Source organism: Bombyx mori, chromosome 27, assembly GCF_030269925.1.
Source record: "Bombyx mori chromosome 27, ASM3026992v2".
Lineage (NCBI taxonomy): Eukaryota > Metazoa > Arthropoda > Insecta > Lepidoptera > Bombycidae > Bombyx > Bombyx mori.
Genome location: NC_085133.1, coordinates 9,807,141 through 9,831,360, shown reverse-complemented (window position 1 = coordinate 9,831,360; position 24,220 = coordinate 9,807,141). Strand labels below are relative to the sequence as shown.

The following is a 24,220-nucleotide window of genomic DNA, read 5'->3' as shown; positions in this document are numbered from 1 at the left end:
ATACTTTGCAGTTTAAAGAAGTGAGCTGTTTTACTAATGTAATTAAAACAATCTTACATGCAAAGATGGGCAGCAATATTCACGTTGTAATTACTATCAGCTCTGATAATTCTTTAGAATCCATGTGTTATGAATATCCAAAACTAATACAAAGTAAGCTAAAAAGCCACAAAGATCACATAATAACCTAAAGTGAATCATTATTTTAAAAAAATGTGTGATCTTCAATGTTCTACACTCACTCATTGCATCATCGGTTTTTTTAAATTTAAATACATGCTTATTATACAGGCAGTGACCGATTTGTTCAAAGTCAAATTGATATGATAACACAATCATTTTAAAGCAGTTTGTGTTGCTTAATATATGTATTACTGACAAAAATTGTTGTATTTTTATTGCATTATTCGTCTAGAAAATTCAGATGAGTAATGATCTTCAGATTTCTATCTTTTTTTTATGGCTTAGATGGATGGACGAGCTCACAGCCTACCTGGTGTTAAGTGGTTACTGGAGCCCATAGACGTCTATAAGGTAAATCCGGCACACACCTTGAGATATAAGTTCTAAGGTCTGAAGTATAGTTACATCTATATCTGTCTATGATTGTGGAAACCACTAATTCTGAATAAAACTTATGCAAGTTGCTTTCACCAGGTTTTACTTATATCGAGAAACTCAACTATGTTGGTGCTTAAATCACACAGGCAGGTACCAATTTTATCTAGTTCTGTTCTATTGAACAGATGTTTACAAACATGTTTCATGATGTAAGAATAACAACTAATCAAAATTACATTATTACTGGTAGATAATACTCAAGTTTTCTACCACAAAACTTTTTTTTTTCTTTTTCAATATGAACCATTGGACAGCAGTTATACAATATATTTGAGCTCAAATCTCAACCTGGAGGGTGGCATTCACTTAACGCCGGGTTGTCCCTGAACTTGCAGATCCAATATACAATAAAATAATTGAAAACTAAAAATTCAACTTTAGTCTATTTATATTATTCAATCCAAATTTCACTTGTAGTAGTACTGCAGGATAAATGCATTTAATATACCTGAATCCGATAATAACTTCTGAATGGAAATAGTGAACTGCATTGCCTCATTTATTAAAAATCAAATAAATTATTTAGTTTCGCTGATATATGAAGAATGAAAAGAAATATTCACAAATTTTATTGAATTACACTTTTATTTATGGACATTGTAGGCGCATAAGTATACAACCCACCTGATGGTAAGTAGTCACCATCGCTCATGGAAGTTTAGGCTGTCAGAAGGACAACCAAAACACCGCCTACTGCTGTTATTTCATATATTTTAAACTGGTTGTTATCCTGTGACTAATATCAATTTATTTTTTCTTAATATACCTATTACTTCCTGATTATAAAGTTCATACTAACATTCATATCTTGTAGTGTTCCTTAGTTAGTTTGTCCTGACTCAAATAAAATGAAAATATCGGTATAATGTAATCGAGACTCTTTTGTAATTATCCTAATTTATAAATAAGTTTATAGTACAAAATGCGCTTTTCCTTAAATAAAAAATTCATCCTTGTTTGAAATGTTCTCACCATTTTTGTACTATATAAAGCCGATTTGACGTTTTTCAGTTATGAATTATATCTAGGAAATTACCAAACTTACCCAAAACAGGATACAAAAGTTCAATACACGCCAAATAAACTAAAAACGCGAAGGAACACTTCCCGACCACAGTACCCATTGTCATGGCGGAAGTACCTGTCTTTCATGTAAACTAAACAGCGTATCGTTTTAATAATCACATAACCATACAATTAAATCATGTTCTATTCACTTAAACAAAAATTACACTGTCCATTTCTACATTTATCACTGAAATTACAAAGCGGCTGACACCCAAAGCCGACCAAACAATCCGCTAGTGTACCGAGAAGTGTTGCCAGCAAGAATTACTTGATTTTACCATTTTTACGACAAAATGATTCACGTAGGTATTACTGATGGTGACAGTGACATTCACAAACTTTTATTAGTAGCAAGACATTTCAACACCAAAATATTTCACATTATATACTGGAGAGAATTTATTCATAATATATACATACCACTGAAGTCAGGTCTATGATACATACTGGAGAGATTTTATTTTTCTTTAAATCACTGCTATAACTATTAAGATGACAAAAAAAAAATAACCTTTTAATAAATCTAGGTGAATATCTCTATGTTAAGATGATGATTCAGATGATCGTTTAGTGTAGACAATTGCGGTTTATAATTTATTGGGTATTGTTATTGACTAAGCCTATGCCCCAATACAATGGTTGCCATAATCCTGATTAAAACGGTAGAGTCTTTCTTAAAGACGGACATAACTAAATTTATGCCTTTTGTGAAAATTCTTACAGGGTGATGATGTATAAATTATTATAATTATAATTCTACAATTTTTTTTTTATAAAAATGATATAATCGATTTTGATTTCCAAAATATTTTTTTTTTTTGCTTATTTGGGTGGACGGGCTCACGACCTACCTGGTGTTATGTATCTACAACGTAAATGCCAACTTTGAGACAAGAGTTGTAAGGGTCTTACTTTTAATACTGCCCCGCCTTTCAAACCGAAACGCATTACTGCTTTATGGCAATGGAAATAGGCAGAGTGGTGGTACCTACCCGCATTGGTAGGACCATGATGGTAGGACCTCTTGTGAGTCCGCACGGGTAGGTACCACCACCCCGACTATTTCTGCCGTGAAGCAGTAATGCGTTTCGGCTTGAAGGGTGGGGCAGCCGTTGTATAGTTACAACGGCTGCCCCTATACCTGAGGTACCTGTACCACCTGTATGAGACCTTAAAACTTATATCTCAAGGTGAGTGGCGCATTTACGTTGTAGATAGATGTCTATGGGCTCCAGTAACCACTTAATACCAGACGGGCTGTGAGCTCGTCCACCCTTCCGATCCTGCGGAAAGAATGGAAAGCAGTCGACATCGCCCCAAACACGTCACTTCGGATCCTCCCGATCCACTAACGGTGCTTTTAGGTACCTCAAGCACCGGTCATCGTTCTCATCGAACCCGTCGCTTGTGACGAAGGGCTTGACGAGTAAATTAACCCTCAGACACAGCTCACTGAGTTTCTCGCCGGATCTTCTCAGTGGGTCGCGTTTCCGATCCGATGGTAGATTCTGTGAAGCACGGCTCTTGCTAGGGTTCGTGTAAGCAACGCCATCAGGCTTGAGCCTCGTGAGCTCACCTACTAGTTAAGACGACGCTGATATGGCCTCTCAAGTCTATCAGCTTAGGTAGGAAAAAAAAACCTGCCTGTGCGGATCCACAAGACGTCCTACTACTAGTAATTACGCAAATTATAATTTTGCGGGTTTCATTTTTATCACACGGTGTTATTCCTTCACCGTGGACGTCAATCATGAAACATTTGTCAAGTACGTATTTCATTACAAAAATTGGTACCTGCCGTCGGGATCCGCACACCGATGCATCGCTACACACGAATCCACCGGACGTTTTATCTTTTTGGTCACGACGACTACAATATATAATAAAGTTTATGGAAACATTGTAATTTAAGAGCTCAAAAATATTCGTATTACTAATTTGGAGTTATAAACATATTGGGTATTCTTAATTTCTCATGTAAGCTTCACAGACAGTAATTGGCAACATTAGTTGTTTATTCTATTGACAAGTTTTTTTTTTGGCGGGAACTCCAAACGTGGCGGTCGATTTAAATATTTTTACTGTTTTTCGTTAAAATATTACCAAAACTTATTTTATATAGTATATATATATATAGTGTAAATAATTGTACATTTTGTTAAATAATAAAATGAACGAACCGGAGGATCCAGGTGGAACCCCGAAACGTTCCAAAATTCTTCGTAAAAGAGGTTCGAAGGAATGTGGACCTGAAGCAGGCGGCGGTGAGGATGTCTTTATTCCGTTTTTTAAGCCAGGTTATCTGAGACTTTATCCTGAACATTGTACAAATACAGACTTCAAAGTGTTTGTTGAAAGCCAGGACCAACAGGTTAAACTTGGAAATAAAAGCCCAGTTTACTTGAATCATATTTTTACTTCGGAAGTGAAAGGTGTAGTAGCTTTACATAGAGTCAATGCCAACAAAATTGCAGTTGTTTTTAAGCAATACAACACTGCAAATAATTTCATCACAAATACAGACTTTTTAACAAAGCATAACTTGAAGGCGCATATTCCTGCAGCGCAAATAGAAAAAACTGGAATCATCCGATATGTGCCTACCAACATTTCGAACAAGGACTTATATACAAAACTGTCTTCGATCTATGAAATTATTTCAGTGAGAAGATTCACGAAAAAAGTCGGTCAAAGTACTGTAGGTCTTGAGACTGTTAGTATAACTTTCCTATCAAATGTTCTGCCCGACAACATCCAATATGACCTATTTTCGTTCAGGGTGTTTGAATATGTCCCGCCGTTGCAGCAATGCTTCCGGTGCTTCAAGTTCAACCACCCTGCGAAAATTTGTAATGGTAAACAACGTTGCTCGATATGTGCTGGGGAACATAATTTCAGAGACTGTGATAAAAAAGAGAACTTGTGTTGTGTCAATTGCAGTGGCCCTCACCTGGCCATTTCCAAATCTTGCCCAATAAAAATGAAAAAAATACTTGAAAAGAAGGGTAACATTACTTATGCCTCTGTGGCTAATACAATTACGACATCTGATTTTCCATCTTTACCTACACAGTCGAGCAGCATTGTTAAGACCCTGCCATCAATAAACCAAAGTGTACATAAATTAAATAAAAATGTAAAAATTGTAAATAATGTAAATAAAACAGTGCCTGAACCCAACTTGAACCAAACTCAACTTAAGGCTCAAATTGCAAACAATAAGAATATTCTGATGGCAATGGTCCAAACTTTAGTTGAATTGGGTAATAAAACAGATAATGAACCGGTGACTACACTGTTCATAAAAGACTTACTTTTAAAAAATCTGTCACATTAATGGATAGTACAGTACAGAACATACAGCAGTTATGTATCGCTCAATACAATATTCAAAGTATACATAGAAAAAAACCTTTATTGTCTAAATTTTTAGCTGAGCAAAATGTTGATATCTGTCTACTCAATGAAACTTGGCTGAAAGATACTCAGCATTTTAAAATTTCGGGATATAATTCCCACTATCATAATGCTCAAAATGAGCATGGTGGAGTAGCAATTTTGATCAAACCGTATTTTAAATATAATATTATTCAAACCAGATTTTACCAAGACATTCAGACTGTGGCATTATCGTTATATGTAAGTGGTAACCACTTAACGATTTTATGTGTATACTGTCCTCCCTCGAATGGTAGCTTCAGAATAAGTAAACTGCGTAATATAATTAGAGATTTGCCTAAGCCAATATATGTGGCTGGAGATTTCAACGCTCACCATGTGGCATTTGGGTGTATGACCACGAAAAGTCGGGGTCATCAGTTATACGATTTAATTGATGAATTTGATCTATGTGTCCTTAACAATGGTAGCTTCACTACTATTAATTATCCTAACCGAAATCCATCGGCTATTGATGTCAGTTTTTGTAGTGCTCCAATCACTCCACTATGCGAATGGTGGGTGCATGATGATTCTATGGGGAGCTATCATTTTCCTACGCTTACTCGTGTTTTATTGTCCGTTGATAGATACCAAATTAATCCTCCCATTGAAAAATTCTTATACAACAAGACAGACTGGACGAAATACAATGAGCTATCTTTAACTGCTTTTTCTAACTTTGAAGTTAATAATGAGAATCCATTACAGTCATATGACGAATTTATCGAAAGGCTTGATACACTTAAGAGGGATACTGTGCCAAAGTTTGTCAAAGCAAATAACTATCGTTGCAAACCTCCAGCACCTTGGTGGAGTGACACATGTGAACAGAGTGTTATTAAAACTTATGAAGCTTTAAAACTATACAGAAGACATCCAACCATTGATAATTACATTAATTATAAAAAACTTGATGCTGTTAAGAAAAAGACTATTTCAGAACATAAACGCAATGGTTGGGCGAACATCTGTAATACTTTTAACAGAACTACACCTGTTAGTATTATTTGGAAATACATCAAGTTATTTAAACGAATAAAATGCAATAATAGAACATATAAAGACGAATTTGTTGTCCCTCTCTTAGAAAAATTATCTCAGAATGGATGTAGGGTTATTGATAATCTAGAAAGTTATTTTCAAATTAATAATAGTCTTCAAAAGTCCAGTTTTCTCATAGAGCCCTTTACTTGGAGTGAGTTTTGTACAAGTTTACAATCCAGACGAAACACAACCCCTGGTTTAGATGATTGTCCATATATTTTAATCAAAAACCTAAATCAGTCCGTTCAAAAGAAACTATTAGCTAATCTTAATGCTCTTTGGCACTTAAAAAAAATTCCTGAATCTTGGAAAACACAGTGTGTAATCCCTCTACTTAAGCATGACAAACCACCTGAAGACCCTAACTCATATCGTCCCATATCACTGTCATCTTGTGTTGGAAAGCTTAATGAAAACATGATAAAGATGCGTCTTGAGTCTTATGTAGAGGTGAACAACATCATTCCACATGTTCAATATGGCTTCCGGAGAGGGCGAAGTTGTGCTGACAGCTTCATCTCTCTCTTGTCAGATCTGAAATATGCCAATAATAATAATAAGTCCAGTGTTTGTGTTTTTCTGGATGTTCAAGGTGCGTTTGATAATGTAGACCCTGGCATTTTGGTTCAAGTTCTTTCTGACACTGGTATACCAGGCATACTTTGCCATTGGTTATTTAATTTTTTAACAGATAGAACTTTGTATATAAGGCATAATAATATTCTCCATGGTCCCAGAAAGGTCTCCAAAGGTACAATGCAGGGGGCTACATTATCTCCACTGCTGTATAATATATATACTAGTCAAATTCTTAATTTTGTAAATATAGAAGGTGTAAATATTTTACAATTTGCAGATGATCTTGTAATATATTGTACAGACCATAATGTAGATAGAGCTGTAAATAGTATAAACAATGCTCTAGATCAATTGTACATATATTATAATGACAGGTTGGCTCTACAGATTAACCCTAACAAAAGCAAGGCCATGATTTTTAGTAAAGATTTTCCCTCTAATGGCATACTCTACAATAATCATCCTATTTCAGTTGTACCAAACCATAAATTCCTGGGTGTTGTCATTGATAACAAACTTTGTTTTAATTTACACATCAATCACATTATAACTAACTCTCTTAAGGGCTTAAATATTATAAGATGTTTAGCTGGTGTGTCTTGGGGTGCAGACCCCAATGTTTTAAGTATGCTATATAAATCTATAGTCAGAAGCCACTTCGACTACAGTTGTTTAGCCTACTCAAATAGTAGTTGTGTAAAAAAACTAGACATAATTCAAAACAAAGCTCTGCGAATTATTTCTGGGGCTATGTGTTCAACTCCCATACGAGCTATGGAAGTTGAAACCAAAATAATGCCACTGTGTCTTAGAAGACTTTTGCTAATAGAGAGATATTTACTAAAGCTGTTATCTGGTAATGATAATGTTCTCAAAAAAATAGTACCTTTTCCTGTACAATGCTCAGCCCAGCAGACTTCGGGAGGTGAGCTTTTACGAGGTTCTTTCCCAATTCTGCCTCTCATTGTACTGCAAATGAATGAAGATTTTAAAAATGTAATTAAACAATCAAAGTGGACATGTTACTCATACCCATATTCCTGTATTATATTTGAGACCAATATTGTTACTAAAAAAATTTTTAATAATAGTGAATTGTTAAGTTTTCTTTCCAACAATAACTACTATACTTTGTATACAGATGGTAGTAAAAGTGAACTCTTTGTGCGCAGTGCTGTTTATGATCCCCAATCTAAGTTTGGTCAAAGCTTTCTTCTGGACCCTAAATGCAGTGTTTTCACTGCAGAGGTATATGCGGCCCTCGAAGCTCTGAAGAGGATCGCACGTATAAATAGTTTTAATAACTTTTTAATTTTAACAGACAGTTTAAGTATGGTCCAAAGTTTAACCAATCTCAGATTTGACTTTAAAAAAAACTATATTTTGTATAATATTAAAAAATTGTTATTTAGTTATGCACAAAAGGGTATACAGGTCTCTTTCATGTGGATTCCATCACATAGGGACATAACAGGAAATGAGATAGTAGATAAAATTGCACGTGATGGAACCAACATGTTGGATGTTAGCTCCATAGTAAAAGTACCTTTGACTGACTGTTATCAAACTATTGACAACCAGGTCAATAATTTATGGGTCGAATTTTGGAAACAAGACCAAGAACAGAAGGGTAAATGGTATGGAAATGTTCAAACAAATCTACCTGTAGCACCATGGTATAACAAACTGAAAATGGCCAGTCGGGACTTTATTACGATTATAAACAGACTGCGTTTTGGTCACTCGACCGTCCCAGCCCACCTAGCTCGGTTGGGAATAGTGGAGAGCAGCTATTGCACCTTCTGCAATGATTCGGTTGGTGATATCGAACATTTCATATTTAAATGTGAGTGCTTTTCGTTTGACAGATTGATTCTTGTCAGTGAAATTAGTGACATAGTGCAAAATCAAGTGACAGTGCAAGATCCCTCCCGCCGCCTGAGTGATATGTTAAAAAATAGATCCTATTACGTGCCTCTATATAAATTCATCAAAAATACAGTGGGGAAATTATAATAAACTGAATAAAAATACTTAAGACTTGGCCTAAAGGTCTAGATACCAGGCCATAAACTCCAAAAAAAAAAAAAAAAAAATCTATTGACAAGTAAAATGACAGACGGTTGGGTCTCGCTCGCTTGATGGAAGTTTTATTGATACTTTTAAGACGATATAAATGACTTATTAACGTCATTATTTCCGTTTTAATCAGATAACAAAGTGAAAATGTGGTATATAAGTAGTATTTAAGAATAATACGCACGTCTGTAACGTGTGTATAGTGATTCTAAGATGTATTTTCATTACTCGGTAGGAGCCATTTTTGGTATATTTATTTTGTGTGTTCATTGTGATAATGCTGGCGACAACGAAATTAAGGAGATTTACGGTGAGTTTGGTAGATTAATAGGATTAAAACATATTATTACCTGTTATATCTCATTTTTTTACTTTACGGCATTATCCTGAAACTTGACAGCTCGCCCACGGGTTTTCGTACCGAATCTTTGGTGTGTCGTCTTGAAAGCTAATTACGAACCAAAGAATTATTCTTATCAGTATTCATTCGATTCGATAAAGAAATGTCAAACAGTCTCAGCATATTTTCCGTCTGTTTTGCATTAGTATTAAGTACTCCTTAATAGAGTGAGTCAGTCAATACAATTAAATTAAATTGATTGAATATCGATGAAGAATTGTTCATACGTAAATTACATTTATATTGTCGCATATCCTACATCAAAACTGTCATTTTATTAGTGTTTTAAATTTACTGTGTGATTCCCAACAATACAGTTACTATTGAATAATATTTTTGTTGTATTAAAGCATATTTTGTTTTAATCATTTAACTTTTGTTGAGACATTAGAACTCATATCTCAAGGTGTGTAGCGACATTTGCATTGTAGATTTCTTTGGGCTCCGGTAAATACTTAACACCAGGCGGGCCATGAGATCAACCACCCAGCATACAAAACAAAAACTGTAAACTTGATCTATAAAATATTGATTATGAGAAAGAGAGGTTTTGCTTGAAGGTGCTAGAAGCAACTTTAAGTTTAACATAATATCAACCAATCTTGACCAGGGTTATAGCCCAGGAAATAATTTCTTATTTCATTGCCGATGTTGACTATACTAAGAACTTAATTGAAAATTCATTTTACGATGATTGCTAAATTGTATGCTGTATTGGATAAACTTACAATATACAGTGAGGTATTCATTTTAAAATAAAATCTATATTATATTTATAAACAACATAGTATGTACTATCATTCATTTGATACATTTGTATATATCATTTGAGATCACTGGGTATGAAAAATGAGTTAAATAATTAAATAACAGATTTAAAAACTGGAAAGTGAAGAAATATACTTATATTTGAAACTGTAAAATAATACTGTATCCACATTTTTATTACTAAGTAATTGTGTAACTCTTTTTATTGTTTGATGATATTTGTTCATTTTGGAAAACTTTTCTAAAAAAAATGTATAGTAATCTAATTACTTAGTAAAATTGGATCTGAAATGGCACCTGTAAAATTTATAAATTTTATAATTGTTGGTAGGGCATGTTGTGAACCTGGGAGGGTAGGTTTTATTGTCTATTAATGCCAATAATGCAATCATGTGTCTTATTTTAATGGTCAGGTTTTCCATATGGGTGGATTTTCTATAAAAGCGTATTTTGTTAGTTTTTTTAAACTATTATTAATTAGTATCTTAGATATTATAATTTGCTCACTAGTCTAATGTAATATATGTGTACGCAGTACAGTGAGATTCAGGTAATTTGAGGCTACACTATTTTGTCTCGGATTTTGAAATGAACTTAATAAAAAGGGAAGGGAACTTAATAGGGGACAGGAATTTAGATTCAGTTTTTCGTTTCGTTCTAATGTCTATGGCATGTGAGATTGTTCTAGCTGGAAAGTTCATCTAGAATGGAAAAAAAGAATACAGTGGGACTGTACTGATGCTCTCAAGTATTCAGAACTTAATGCAATGTTATTAGTTGTTCATCAAATCATTGTATGATCCATGTAATGGAGACTGATTTGTTAACCAGAATATGCAGGTATATATTAGTACTAATCTGCCCCGCATCTTTTATTTGTAGTAGCCTATATAATAATCTTCTGTTTTAGTATTCCCATGCAATGAATCCAACTGTCATAATAATATGTGAAACAAATCTACGAAAATAGGTTAATTATAGTGAATCGTGTGCCAGTGCCAGTAACTATTGACAAGTACAAACTATTGACATTGTTACTATTCCATTTATAATTCTGTAAGAAGAGCTATATTAAAGTATATAAAGTCCTTTAATGACTAATAAAGGTCAAGAACTAATTACATGTCCCTATAAAATAAGTAATTTTAGTATTAGACTAATTAATCACAGAGTAATAAAAATAAATAAATGAATGAAGTAACAAAGTAGGGTGAAGGAGTAAAGGCTATGAAAGAAAAGTACTGGTGATAGGACCTTTACTGGTGGTAGGACCTCTTGTGAGTTCGCACGGGTAGGTACCACCACCCTGCCTATTTCTGCCGTGAAGCACTAATGCGTTTCGGTTTGAAGGGTAGGGCAGCCGTTGTAACTATAGTTGAGACCTTAGAACTTATATCTCAAGGTGGGTGGCGCATTTACTTTATAGATGTCTATGGGCTCCAGTAATCACTTAACACCAGGTGGACTGTGAGATCGTCCATTTGCATATAATCGCAATAAAAAAAAAAAGTTATTCTTTGCTCTTATAATGTTTTCTACTGAAATCAAAGCTATGTGGAATAACCAATATATATTTAATAAGCAAGTATTAAAAGACCACTTAACATAAACCTCTTATGAAATCTCATATATTTTGGTGACATTACTTACTGACAAACTGATAATTTTGATAATTAGTAGTGGTAAGGTCAAAGGGCCCATGTAGCCCATCACCTAGCTATTGGTGAAATCCAGACACAGCTATCATTAATCTCACCTTAATTGTACCAGGGAAGTACAAAAGTGAGCCAGATGAAAATATTTTTATAACTTTACCTTCAGTAAGGGTTGATACCATTATATTTCAACATAACTTCCAAAAATTTTTTTTTTTTTAATGCATTGATGGTTGAACGAATTCTCCTAACACCTCATTACTGGACCCCATAGACATCACTATGCGAATGCCTCCACCCACCTTTGAGACTTCTTTTTTTGTCATTGAAGGATTACTGGTGGCCCGGAGGCCTTTCCAGTTTCACCAGGACAGGTGGGCGAGAAAGGTTCAGCCAGAAGGGGTGGGATTTGCTAACAGCTGCCCAAGCGCCTCCGAAGGAGACCTAACAGCTCAAGAGCAGCTGCTTCGCGAATGAATCTACTACCGGATCGGAATCGCGACCCTCTGAGAAGATCCGACGAAAAACTCAGCGAGCTGATTCATGGGTTAGGTTGCACGTCGAACTCTTCGTCGAGTTCGACGAGTACGGTTACCGGGGTCCCTAAGCCTGCTCCTAGTGTTAGAGCGTCTAATGCAAAGGTTATTGGATCTGATGGATCCGTAAGGACGTGGCTTTGAGACTAAGGTCTAAGACTCAGTGTTATTGTTTGAATTTTCCCAAAGGTTGTCATGGCTAAGTCATTGTATCGCGACAGGATGGTGGTGCGACGTACCACCGCTAAGTACGTAATACATGTGTGTAAGTTTACATCAGCGCTCCCGTACTGTACTTGCCCGTATCAAAAAAGTTCCCTTCTGGTCGACTGATGGACCCCTGGTTACGTATTTCCCAAACCCCACCAGCATCGCTTCTTTTGTTTTGTTCTTACTTGATAGCGTGTGTAGCGGAAGGATCTCTTTTATTTACCAGCCATCAATGATTCATAATTCATTATACGGCCGTCTGGTGTAGTGGTAAGTGACATGGTCACTACACAAGGGGGTCGCGGGTTCGAATCCCGCCAAGGGAAGATATTTGTATGATAAATATAAATGTCTTTCCAGGGTTATGAGTGTATATTAAATATATGTATGTGTATAATAAAAATATTATATTTTTTTTCGTTATCTGGTACCTGTAACACAAGTTCTTTACGAACTTATCACGGGACCAGTTAACGTGGCGTGATTGTTAGTAAATATTTATTTATTATTATTTATATTTATAGTTTTTATTTATGTATAATGTAAAAGTACTGAGATTTCGTATACTGTGGTAAGACGTGTTTCGTTGTTAGATTTGTTATCATCGTGCTGTTTATATTTGGAACGAAGCAAATTCGACCCAATGTCGTCTGTCGTTATGTCGTTTTTCCAAGATTATCGCTTTCCAAGGTGTGTGGCGCATTTACGTTGTAGATGTCTATGGGTTCTAGTAACCACTTAACACCAGGTGGGCTGTGAGTTCCTCCACACATCTAGGCAATAAAAAAAAAAAAAAACGGGTCGGGCTGCGAGTCCGTCACAGTTAAGAATAAGAAATGAGAAAGCTACTAAAGAGCGTATTATGAGCTCCTTGCGTACTTTTGCCGCGTATCAATCACGCTTCTCTTATCTATAGTCGGATTTTTTATTAGACGAAGTCAACTGACGTTTACTGTGTTGTCAGTTTTTGATGAAATAAAAATAGTGTTGTGACAAAGTGAACGATTGAAAAAACTTTTGAATTAATGAAATTACCTGGATTGTCTAGTGAATAGTTGGTGTGCCGAATTGCCAATATCGGGTACGGGGTTCGAATTTTAGGCGTGCTTTGTACATACCAACGAGTTTTCGACGAAATATTATGTTCCTATAGTATCTACCTGTACTGAATACCGAGTGTTTTAAACATTAAGAAAAACATTGCGAGGAAGCTTGTAAGACTGTCCTATTTCCAATACAGTTGAAATTATACAAAAATAACACAATAGTTGAAATTATAGACGTATAAAATATAACAATTATGGGTAGGTACTGAAAATAAAAATAACTGATTGTAGTTACATACTACTAGTAACATATATTGGAGCACTTTAATACAATTTTATTGTAAAATATAAATAATATTCTTTTATAGTTTGAAATTAATGATTAACTCTTCACACTCATTGTTCATTCATGTGATTGAACGAGAACTGAACGCATCACTATTACTTTAAATATAGCAACTTTATTTCACAAAGTGACATTAGCTACTGTCAGCTGGCTTCGTCTAATTAAAAATCCGACTATAGGTGGAATAGGCATCGTTCGGCGACGGATTCAATCGATTTTCAATGTATTCGTAATTTTCATACATTGCTATCAAGTTAAAAATAATTGAGCACTGATGAAAACAATTCACGGGTTGTGAATTTTCTTAGAGATCGACTAATAAATTGTTGGATAGTCTTGAACTTGTGGTCTTTTAATTGAATAACACGCACACACTGCTGGATATTCAATCAAAGACCACCAGTTTCGTTGATGTCCAGACCGGACAATATTCCACTCTGTTTTCATTTTTCCGGAAGTGACGTACCTTGAGGCTTGCTTGTGTATCACACTATACAGTCTGCTGACGTCATTAGACAGCATGTTAATGTTTACATTACTTGTTTTATTTTATCAGAACGAGCTCACAGCCCACCTGGGGTAAAGTGGTTACTGGAGCCCATAGACATCTACAACGTAAATGCGCCACTCACCTTGAGATATAGGTTCTAAGGTCTTAAGTATAGTTACTCAAGTATAGTTTTTTTTTAATTTTTTTATTGCTTAGATGGTTGGACGAGCTCACAGCCCACCTGGTGTTAAGTGGTTACTGGAGCCCATAGACATCCACAACGTAAATGCGCCACCCACCTTGAGATATAAGTTGTAAGGTCTCACGTATAGATACAACGGCTGCCCGACCCTTCAAACCAAAACGCATTACTTCTTCACGGTAGAAATAGGCAGGGTGGTGGTACCCACCCGCGCGGACTCACAAGAGGTCAAACCACCAGTACCTAATTACGCAAATTATAATTTTGCGGGTTTCATTTTTATTACACGATGTTATTCCTTCACCGTGGAAATCAACCGTGAACATTTGTTGAGTACGTATTTCATTAGAAAAATTGGTACCCGCCTGAGATTCGAACACCGGTGCATCGCTCAATACGAATGCACCGGACGTCTTATCCGTTAGGCCATGACGACTTCAAAAGTATTGTTTCACAGAGGCACATTTTAACCGACTTCAAAAAAGGAAGAGGAGATTCTCAGTTCGATTTTTTTTTATCTGTGTTGCTTTAGAAATTTTCATAGGTGAACCGATTTTAATGATGATTTTTTTTAAAGCTGATGGTTCTCTTGTGGTTCTCCTTTTATATTATTTATTTATATTTTTTATTTATATCTGACGAGTAGTTGTTTCGTTATCCTTAATGATGCATTGATCGCATTGATTGACGTCAACTATATCTTTGGTCGAGCGGTTACCCGATAGGCACTAAAGCGTTAATGCAGCTTCCTCAATCGGGAGATCATTTTGAAGATTTCACTCGGATCGGGTGAATCGTATTTGTTGAGAACCCATAGCCATACAAGCTCGCGGCGTGTCCTTGTACCTGTGTGCTTAGTGCGAGTGTTTTGATGTTCTCGACAGCGTTTTTTTTCCTACCTAAGCCTGAGAGCCTTGAGAGGCTATTTCAGCGTAACCTCAACTGGTAGGTGAGCTCACGGGGCTCAAACCTGACGACGTTGCTAACACGAACCCTAGCCAGAGTCGTGCTTCGCAGAATCTACCAACGGATCGGCAACGCGACCTACTGAGAAGATCCGGCGAGAGACTCAGTGGGCTGTGTCTGAGGGTTGTCGACAGCGTAAAAGTTAACTTAAAATTTGTATGGAGTCGGAACGTTTGCCTACGTTTGCCACTAGAGGCGCTGTTCCAAGTCCATACAAAATTGAGTTAACTTTCACGCTATCGAGAACGTTAAAAACTCGTACTAAGCACTGGACAGGATTCTTTTCTAAACTTCTCCTAAATTCCGCGACGGTACATTACTTAATCTCATCAATTAACAAACTCCGCGACTAAGACTTTTCTAATATGTCACTATTGAAATTCTTAGACTTCCTTCGATCGGGGTAATCCGAAAAATCGAACGGCAACCACCATTGTGACGTCGGCCAAGGCACTGACCCCATTAACTCTCCATTGTTCGGTACAGCACCATAACGTTTTTAATTGACTCGTTTTAATTATCCGTCCGGTAATTTGTTTAACATCACGCCACGTTTTGTAAGAGCGTCGAATGTGATGTAGCGCTTGGCCTGTTAATGGAGCGAGGCGATCGCGCGTTCCCGTTCGGAGGGTAATGTAAGATAGCCGGATATTCCAATGCGATAGGAACTTTGACCTTATGTCTATAAGTGGACGACGCTAGTCATGTCAACTTTTAATAGGTGACCCGGCAGACTTCGTAGTGCCTCAATCGATAAATAAAAGACCTAATAAAATAAACTTTGAAAAAAAAAAACAAAAGGAATCCGTCCGACTGGGGACACATCAAAGGGAAAACAAAATTGTGTTATTTTTATTTCATTCCAAGTATTTTCATATTTATCTACCTTTTAAACCTTCTCTGGACTTCCACAAATAATTCAAGACCAAAATTAGCCAAATCGGTCCAGCCGTTCTCGAGTTTTAGCGAGACTAACGAACAGCAATTTCATTTTTATATATATAGATTGCAGCTGTTGAGAAGAAAACTACATAAGTTTGTTTTGTTTTAATTATGAATGAACAGAAAATTATCGAGTCTGTCGTAATGTGGTTAATGGAGCCCGTGGACTTCAGAACTCGTCTTAAGACACAGAAGTCTTGATTGTATTATTTGTCCTCCTGCTGAAATGTTTCATCGAAATAATAGTAATACAGCGATACAAACTAGTTTTACTGGTGGTAGGATCTCTTGTGGGTCCGCACAGGTAGATACCACCACCCTGCCTATTTCTGTCGTGAAGCAGCAATGCGTTTCGGCTTGAAGGGTGGGGCAGCCGTTGTAACTATACTGAGATCTTAGAACTCTCAAGGTGGGTGGCGGCATTTACGTTGTAGATGTCTATGGGCTCCGGTAACCATTTAATACCAGTTGTGCTGTGAGTTCGTCCGCCCATCTATGCAATAAAATAAAAAAGATCTCGTTAGATACCCTACCAAAGTGGTGTAAGTGGGGAAAAGCTACATAAGAGAATAAGGTGTGAATACATTTACTGAGGCTGAAGGTAGCAAGCAGCATCAATAGGGAATAAGGGGAGTGATTAATAGGCGTAAAAGACGTGTCGTGTCGGTTAGGGTATATAAAAAAAATGAGCGTTTGTTCTTTTCGTTCACGCGTCGTATTGAGTGGAAACTCTGCACAGATGTTATTGGCTCTTCATGGAAGGTTAATGGCATAGTGCCATCAACGTACGGTAGGAGGTGGTAATTAGCATTAGAGTGACAACGTCTCATCTGTCTGGACTCTTCACTAGTTAATACCTTTTCTATAATATTGTAGTCTTCATGAAAAAGCCCGCTGAGTTTCCCGCCGGTTTTTCTCAGCGGGTCGCGACTCCGATCCGGTAGTAGATTCATACGCGAAGCAGTTGCCTTTGAGTTATTAAGTCTCCTTCGGAGGCGCTCGGGCGGTTGTTAGCAAATTCCGCCCCTCTCTTGGTTGAGCCCGTGATCTCCCACCTGTCCTGGTGAAACTGGAAAGGCCTCCGGACCACCATTAATCCTTCAATCATAAAAGAAAGAAAAAAAAAACAACTCAAAATGATTTCGACATCTTAATCCTTGATTTAAAAAAAAAAAACAACAAGAATCAAACCGAATATTTGTTTATCTTTATAAATATGTATTCGTACGTAAATTCTAACCGACCTAATCTTAAAGCATACAATTTCAATCTATCCATTTATTATTCGTGAATGATTATAATGCACGATTTGATTGTAGATCGTGATTATGTTGATGCTATTGTATGTATGCCATTGAAATTAATTGTTCACAGTTCCGTCCGCTCCTCAGAACTTGACAGCAGATAATGTGACTTCGAAAGAGATACATCTTCTATGGACCCCGCCTTCAACTTTCACAGTCCATCCGGTGCCGATACGAGAAGACACGACCGAATCCGATCCTGTTTCACCTCAGAAGGTTCGGTCACAAAACGACGGGCCGACCAATGACGTCATCAATCCTGCTCCCGAATCCGTAGCTTCAGAGAGGCTCAAAGAGCTAGAGTACCCCTACGATATGTATAGAAACGATAAAAACGATGATTATTCGAATTCCGGTATATTAATGGACTCTTACAAGACCAAGAGGGATCTTTGGTCTCATCGACACAGAAAACGTTCTCATGATAACGTGACCGAATCGAAGGCACCACAGCTGGAGCAGTACGAATACTTTGAGGTCAATCTGCAAAACGACGAACCAATAGAAGTCGTTAAGAAAACGGTCCATCCGAAACCGCACAAGGACATGACACAAATCGCGTATATACTTTATTACGAGGTAGGCGTTCAGAATTACGACTTCAATGCAAGCGGTGTCCAGAAATCGGCAGACGTCCGAAAGAACAACGTGTTCTTGAGCGATCTTATGATGGAAGACAGTACGAAGCATACGAGGAACCTGACGCTGTGGAATAAATCCGGGATAGCGGCCAAAGTAGTAGCTTTCAACTTGAAGCATTTGAGTGAGTATCTTTATTCGTGTTACTGAATTACAAGATTTGCTTTGGGTAAAGACCACAGTCTATAGATACCGCAGTGTGGCCACCTTGAGATATGCCTGAGATATAACTGGTGAGTGGGTACCACCACCCTGCCTATTTCTGCCGTAAACCAGTAACGCGTTTCGGTTTGAAGGGTGGTGCAGCCATTGTAACTATACTTGAGACCTTAGAACTTATAGCTCAAGGTGTGTGGCGCATTTACATTGTAGATGTCTATGGGCTCCAGTAACAACATAACACCAGGTGGGCTGTGAGCTCGTCGACACATTTAAGCTATAAAAAAATGCCGTTGAAGTCTTAATTGCTTTAGGGTGATTACTGGGCATGACGTGGGAGGAGCTAGAACAGACTGCCCAACCGATCTAAATGGAAAAATTTGATTCGAGCCCTACACCCCAGCAGAGGGTAATAGGAAAGAATGATGATGATGATGACTGTTCTGTGCTGCTCTCGGTGTCCAAGTATTGGTTGGATGTGGACTTGCTTTGCGATAGATTCGGTAAAAAAAACATATGTATCCAACAAACAGAATCCCGCCACCCTAACTGATCGTTACGAGTGCTCACACTCTAACAAGTCACATTCGAATTATGCGGGTCAGCAGTCTCGCGCGATCTTTCAACTGTTTAAAGTGACACTTCATCAGTAGCTTTATTTTATTGTCGTCCCCAATGACACGGTCAGGTCGAGTGAATGAGCTATCGCGGTAAGTCGCTGCGGGTGGCGGGACGCAGGCGATGTCTGGGTAATGAATTTCGGCCTAATGAGACCCATTAATTGTAGCATCAATTTATTGCGTGTACATAAGGGATTACGATTGCTACTCGTTTATACTGATCGTGCGTTTGGTGGACCTTTTTTTTATGATTGAGAGATTACTGGTGGCCCGAAGGCCTTTCCAGTTTCACCAGGACAGGTGGGCGAGCAAAGGTTCAGCCAGGAGGGGTGGGATTTGCTAACAGCTGCCCGAGCGCCTCCGAAGGAGACCTAACAACTCAAGAGCAATTGCTTCGCGTATGAATATGGTGGACCGTTCTGGCTCTCGATGTACGCAATCGTAGTTTTTCTTTTTTTTTTATTGCTTACATGGGTGGACGAGTTGACAGCCCACCTGGTGTTAAGGAGCCCATAGACATTAACAACGTAAATGCGCCATCCACCTTGAGATGTAAGTTCTAAGGTGTAGTTACAACGGCAACGCCCTTCAAGCCTAAACACATTACTGCATCACGGCCGAAATAGGCGGGGTGGTGGTACCTACCCGTGCGGACTCACAAGTCCTACCACCAGTAAGAATTAATAAGCTCGATTATTATTATTAGAGAAAAAACTTAATCCCCAGACACAGCCCACTGAGTTTCCCGCCGGATCTGTGGGTCGCGTTTCTGATCCGGTGGTAGATTCTGCGATGCATTGCTCTTGCTATAGTTAGTGTTAGCAGCGTCGTCAGGTTTGAGCCCCGTGAGCTCACCTACTCGCTCGGTTATGCTGGCGTAGCCTCTCTCAAGGCTTAGGTAGGAAAAAAAAAGAGGAAGAAATAAATGGTGTATTAACTAATAGTGTTTTCGTTTGATTTTGTCGCAATCCTCAGAGCCGTTCACAGCTTACAAGATTTGGGTCCGCGCCTTCTACAACACGTCGCCGTACCTCACGGTCCCGGATTTGTCGACGCACCTCAGCCCAAGATCGAAGCCGTTGTACGTCATGACCGACGTGGAGCCTCCGTCCGAACCCATCATCTTGAAGTTGTCCTGCGATATGGATAAAGGTATAACGTTTCCACCCGTGTAGATAGGTACTATAGTACATTGTGCACCAAGGGAGAAAAGTAAGATATTTCCTCCCGCGTGTAAAATTGATCGGACCCCGGCTCGGTACTCCACGCCTTATTTTTTATTTTTATTGCCTAGATGTGTGGACGAGCTCACAGCCCACCTGGTGCTAAGTGGTTACTGGAACCCATAGACATCTACAACGTAAATGCGCCACACACCTTGAGATATAAGTTCTAAGGTCTCAGTATAGTTACAACGGCTGCCCCACCCTTCAAACCGAAACGCATTACTGCTTCACGGCAGAAATAGGTGGGGCGGTGGTACCCACCCGTGCGGACTCACAAGAGGTCCTACCACCAGTAATTACGCAAATTATAATTTTGCGGGTTTGATTTTTATTACACGATGTTATTCCTTCACCGTGGAAGTCAATCGTGAACAATTGTTAAGTACGTATTTCATTAGAAAAATTGGTACCCGCCTGCGGGATTCGAACACCGTTGCATCGCTATATACGAATGCACCGGACGTCTTATCCTTTAGGCCACGACGACTTCAAAACGCCTGGCCTGGTAGGAGAAAAAACAGTATGTGCACCGCGGGAGAACAGTAGGACATCTCATCCCGCTTGTTTGCCAATTGGCAATTTTACACGCGGGAGGAAATGTTCTACTTTTCTCCCGCGGTGCACAATGTACCATTGTTAAATAAAAAATGCTAGTTGCACATTGGATGGGTTAGTGAGGCATGAGGATCTTAATTTACTGGTTGCTAGTGGTAGGTCGTAGGATTCAGAGCCCCCACGGATCCCCACGAGTTTGTAATATTATTCTGCTTATTTTGACCTCGTATCTCAAGATAGGCTCTGGTTTACATGAAAAAAGTGAATGATTATTTGGTGTTTATAATGTATGCGGTGAATTCTAGTTATAATTTTTTAAAACGTTATTATGGTTTTATTTAAAAATCAGTGTAGAAAATTATTTCTAGTAGCCAAAAAGATAGTTTTTTTGAAGTATTTTTTCTGCGCTGTAGTAGAATAACTTCAAGGTCTCTTCCTGTTTCGTTTTTCCAAATTCACGTAACAACAATAACAGAGAATGATAATTTTCATCTTTACCTATGTATATTGAGGGGTGAAAGAATATTTGGTTTAAGCAACATTTTTGCAACTTTACAGGAGATCCATTTAAAGCTTACAATTTGGAAGAAAAAACATAAGGAAAAAAACTTCTTCGGCTATTTGTATGGAATAAACTTAATTGAAGTTCAATTAAAAACATCGAACTGTTTATGCTAATCTATATATCTATATATAATAATATAAAAATGAATTGCTGTTCGTTAGTCTCGCTAAAACTCGAGAACGGCTGGACCGATCTAACTAATTTTGGTCTTGAATTATTTGTGGAAGTCCAGAGAAGTTAAAAGGTAGATAAAAATAACAATGTTGTTTTTCCTTTGACGTGTCCCCCGTTGGACGGATTCCTTTTGTTTTGATTTAAGTTTAATTTATAAAAAAGTTTAGGTCTTTTATTTATCGATTGAGGCACTACGAAGTCTGCCGGGTCAGCTAGTATCAAATAAAATGCACCTTTAATTACAAAGGTAAATGTCGCGTATTAAGCAAAATGTCGTTTAAACCAAATATCCTTTGATCCCTCAATATATAGGATGTGTTATAACATTATGGTTTGTTAACTAACAATTTTTATTCAAAAACAAAAACAGGGTCACTCTACATACAATGGCGACAGCCCCTTTACTTCAACAACACGCTCAACCAATACGTAGTGACCTTGAGGAAGATACCGGAACACCACCCGAGGAAGACGGTCACTTTTCCGACCAGCAAAGATGATTTGGAAACGTTTTTTAGCGTCGTAAGTATCTTAGACTGAGATACAACAGTACTTGTGTCTTTTTGTTTATGAATGAGGGATTACTGGTGGCTCGGAGGCCTTTCCAGTTTCACCAGGATAGGTGGGCGAGTTATGGCTCAGTCAGGAGGGGTGGGATTTGCTAACAGCTGCCCGAGCGCCTACGAAGGAGACTTAACAACTCAAGAGCAGCTGCTTCGCGAATGAATCTGGTACTCGTGTCTCGAGAGGCTGGTGATGTTCACAGCGTAACAAGAGATTTATGTTTTGTAAGCGCCACGCAATGTAACGTGAATAGATGACGCGTTAGGTCAACGACCCCGCGAATTCGTAGGATGCATAAAAAAAAACATTTTTCCGTTTATGTATAACAGTCCTTCTAAATAATTTCTGAATATTTTTATTTTTTCACAGCCGGTTGAGCTCTGGAACAATACTAGGTACGAAGTGATCCTGTATGCTGTCACGTTTTCTATCGCTAAGGAAGGCTCGCTTGTGATGGGGAAACCTTCGGCCGCTCAGGTACGTGTAACTTTAGCACCCAGAGCGGTGCGATTAGGATATTTTTATTGTCAACTATGGACGAAAGTTTAGTTTCACTACATAGTATAAAACAAAGTCGCTTTCTCTGTCCCTATATCCCTATGTATGCTTAAACCTTTAAAACTACGCAACGGATTTTGATACGGACATGTATAATAACATCCATTAAATAGTGGAGAAATCAATAATAAATTACAGTTTCCGAAGCGAAGCGAGGGCGGGTCGCTAGTTAATTCTAAAATGACGGTATTCAAAATTATAATATTTCAAGTACAGTGGGACCTTTTGGCGGGAACGCGAGGAGTGAACTTGTGTGATTTGTTGTATTTTGTCTACTTATTGTTTCTTCAGGTTTAAATGTGTATTAACGGTGGTTTGTTAACTGTTTAATATCTGTGAAAGTACACTAATGTGGGAAAATCAAACAAAGCCACTAAATGTAACTTCTTGGGATCCTCCAAAAAGTCCACTGAAAAAGTCCCAGTAAATGCCACCATTTTACTGAGATATTTAATTTCATTTAATAATATCATTTTTCGTAAAAATAAGAATATAAATTAAAATAAGTCTTGACCTAAAGGTCTTAGTTACCAGGTCATAAAATCCCTTAAAAAACAAGTACAATGCGGTGTGAAATGACAATCCTAGAGAAATAATGTTGTCATTCCTCTCAGGAGGTGTCGAGCGAATCGTGTGTGGAGCGCGGCGGGGAGCAGGGGGCGGTGGGGGCAGCGGGGGCGGGCGCGGAAGTGGGGGACGCGCCGCAGGGGGACGCCAAGACCAAGGCCTTACTGGCCATACTGCCTCTGGCGCTACTCGCCGCTGTCGGCCTGGCGTTGGTTTACTGTAGGTGAGTTTACGTTGCCTTTACTCACAAGCTAAAGTCATGCGAAGTAAAACACTGACGTCATCACATATAATGCGGTCTCTGTCTAGCTTTAACACGACTGTAACTTCTGTTTCTGAATGGGTTACGTGTTCATTGAATTGTTTTGTATGAGACCTAAAGTTACGCGCATTATTTAGAATCAACGATACCATATCGATATGTCGGTATCGATATCGGAGCTGTGATTTTAATAATAGTTTGCGCACTCAAGTGATGGTATATACTATTTTATGAATGGATCTACTGCCGAGCCGGCTTAAAACTTGATATTAATATTCTTACCTCTATTTCTTACAGATGCAGGTCTCGTCTGAGTAAGTGCATAAGTGCGGCGTACAATTACTTGGAGGAGGGAGGGGAGAGGGGTGCGAGAGCCCCACTAAACTCCTACAAGAAGCCCGGTAACAATGTTTAACATCTTTTAATAGTGACATTTAAATAATAAAGAGGCGATCATCATGATTGACCGCTACTAATACCAATATGTGCGATCCTCCCCCTTTTTGTGTGAAGTGACCGCACTTTCTTAATCAATTCGTGATCTGATCAAACAGTCAAAGCTATATCGATTTATATTTGTGAAGAGCTATTAATGAGCCAACTATGTCTGACGCCTTCAGCTCTAACACTAGGA

General features: G+C 38.0%; 2 protein-coding genes across 6 annotated transcripts in view; one reads left to right on the top strand and one right to left on the bottom strand.

Moving 5' to 3' along the window:
* LOC101746939 (tyrosine-protein phosphatase 69D) overlaps positions 1–9,288 on the bottom strand; it is a 64,085-nt gene extending 54,797 nt beyond the window's left edge. For 2 of the 3 annotated variants that reach the window (XM_038020912.2, XM_062676641.1), the window contains exons 1-2: positions 9,183–9,288; positions 1,667–3,197 (exon numbers count right to left, since the gene is read on the bottom strand). In XM_038020912.2, the coding sequence (XP_037876840.1) occupies positions 1,667–1,751 (85 nt within the window). In that variant the 5' untranslated portion in view covers positions 1,752–3,197; positions 9,183–9,288. Of the gene's footprint in view, positions 1–57; positions 265–1,666; positions 3,198–9,182 lie in introns of those variants that run through there. The other variant, XM_062676642.1, reaches the window with a different exon arrangement.
* The window catches only part of LOC101747207 (uncharacterized), a 41,203-nt gene continuing 25,837 nt past the window's right edge, over positions 8,855–24,220 (top strand). For all 3 annotated transcript variants that reach the window (XM_038020798.2, XM_062676640.1, XM_038020797.2), the window contains exons 1-7: positions 8,855–9,142; positions 17,768–18,460; positions 20,091–20,267; positions 22,006–22,157; positions 22,569–22,676; positions 23,372–23,547; positions 23,884–23,987. In XM_038020798.2, the coding sequence (XP_037876726.1) occupies positions 9,046–9,142; positions 17,768–18,460; positions 20,091–20,267; positions 22,006–22,157; positions 22,569–22,676; positions 23,372–23,547; positions 23,884–23,987 (1,507 nt within the window). In that variant the 5' untranslated portion in view covers positions 8,855–9,045. The remainder of the gene's footprint in view (positions 9,143–17,767; positions 18,461–20,090; positions 20,268–22,005; positions 22,158–22,568; positions 22,677–23,371; positions 23,548–23,883; positions 23,988–24,220) is intronic.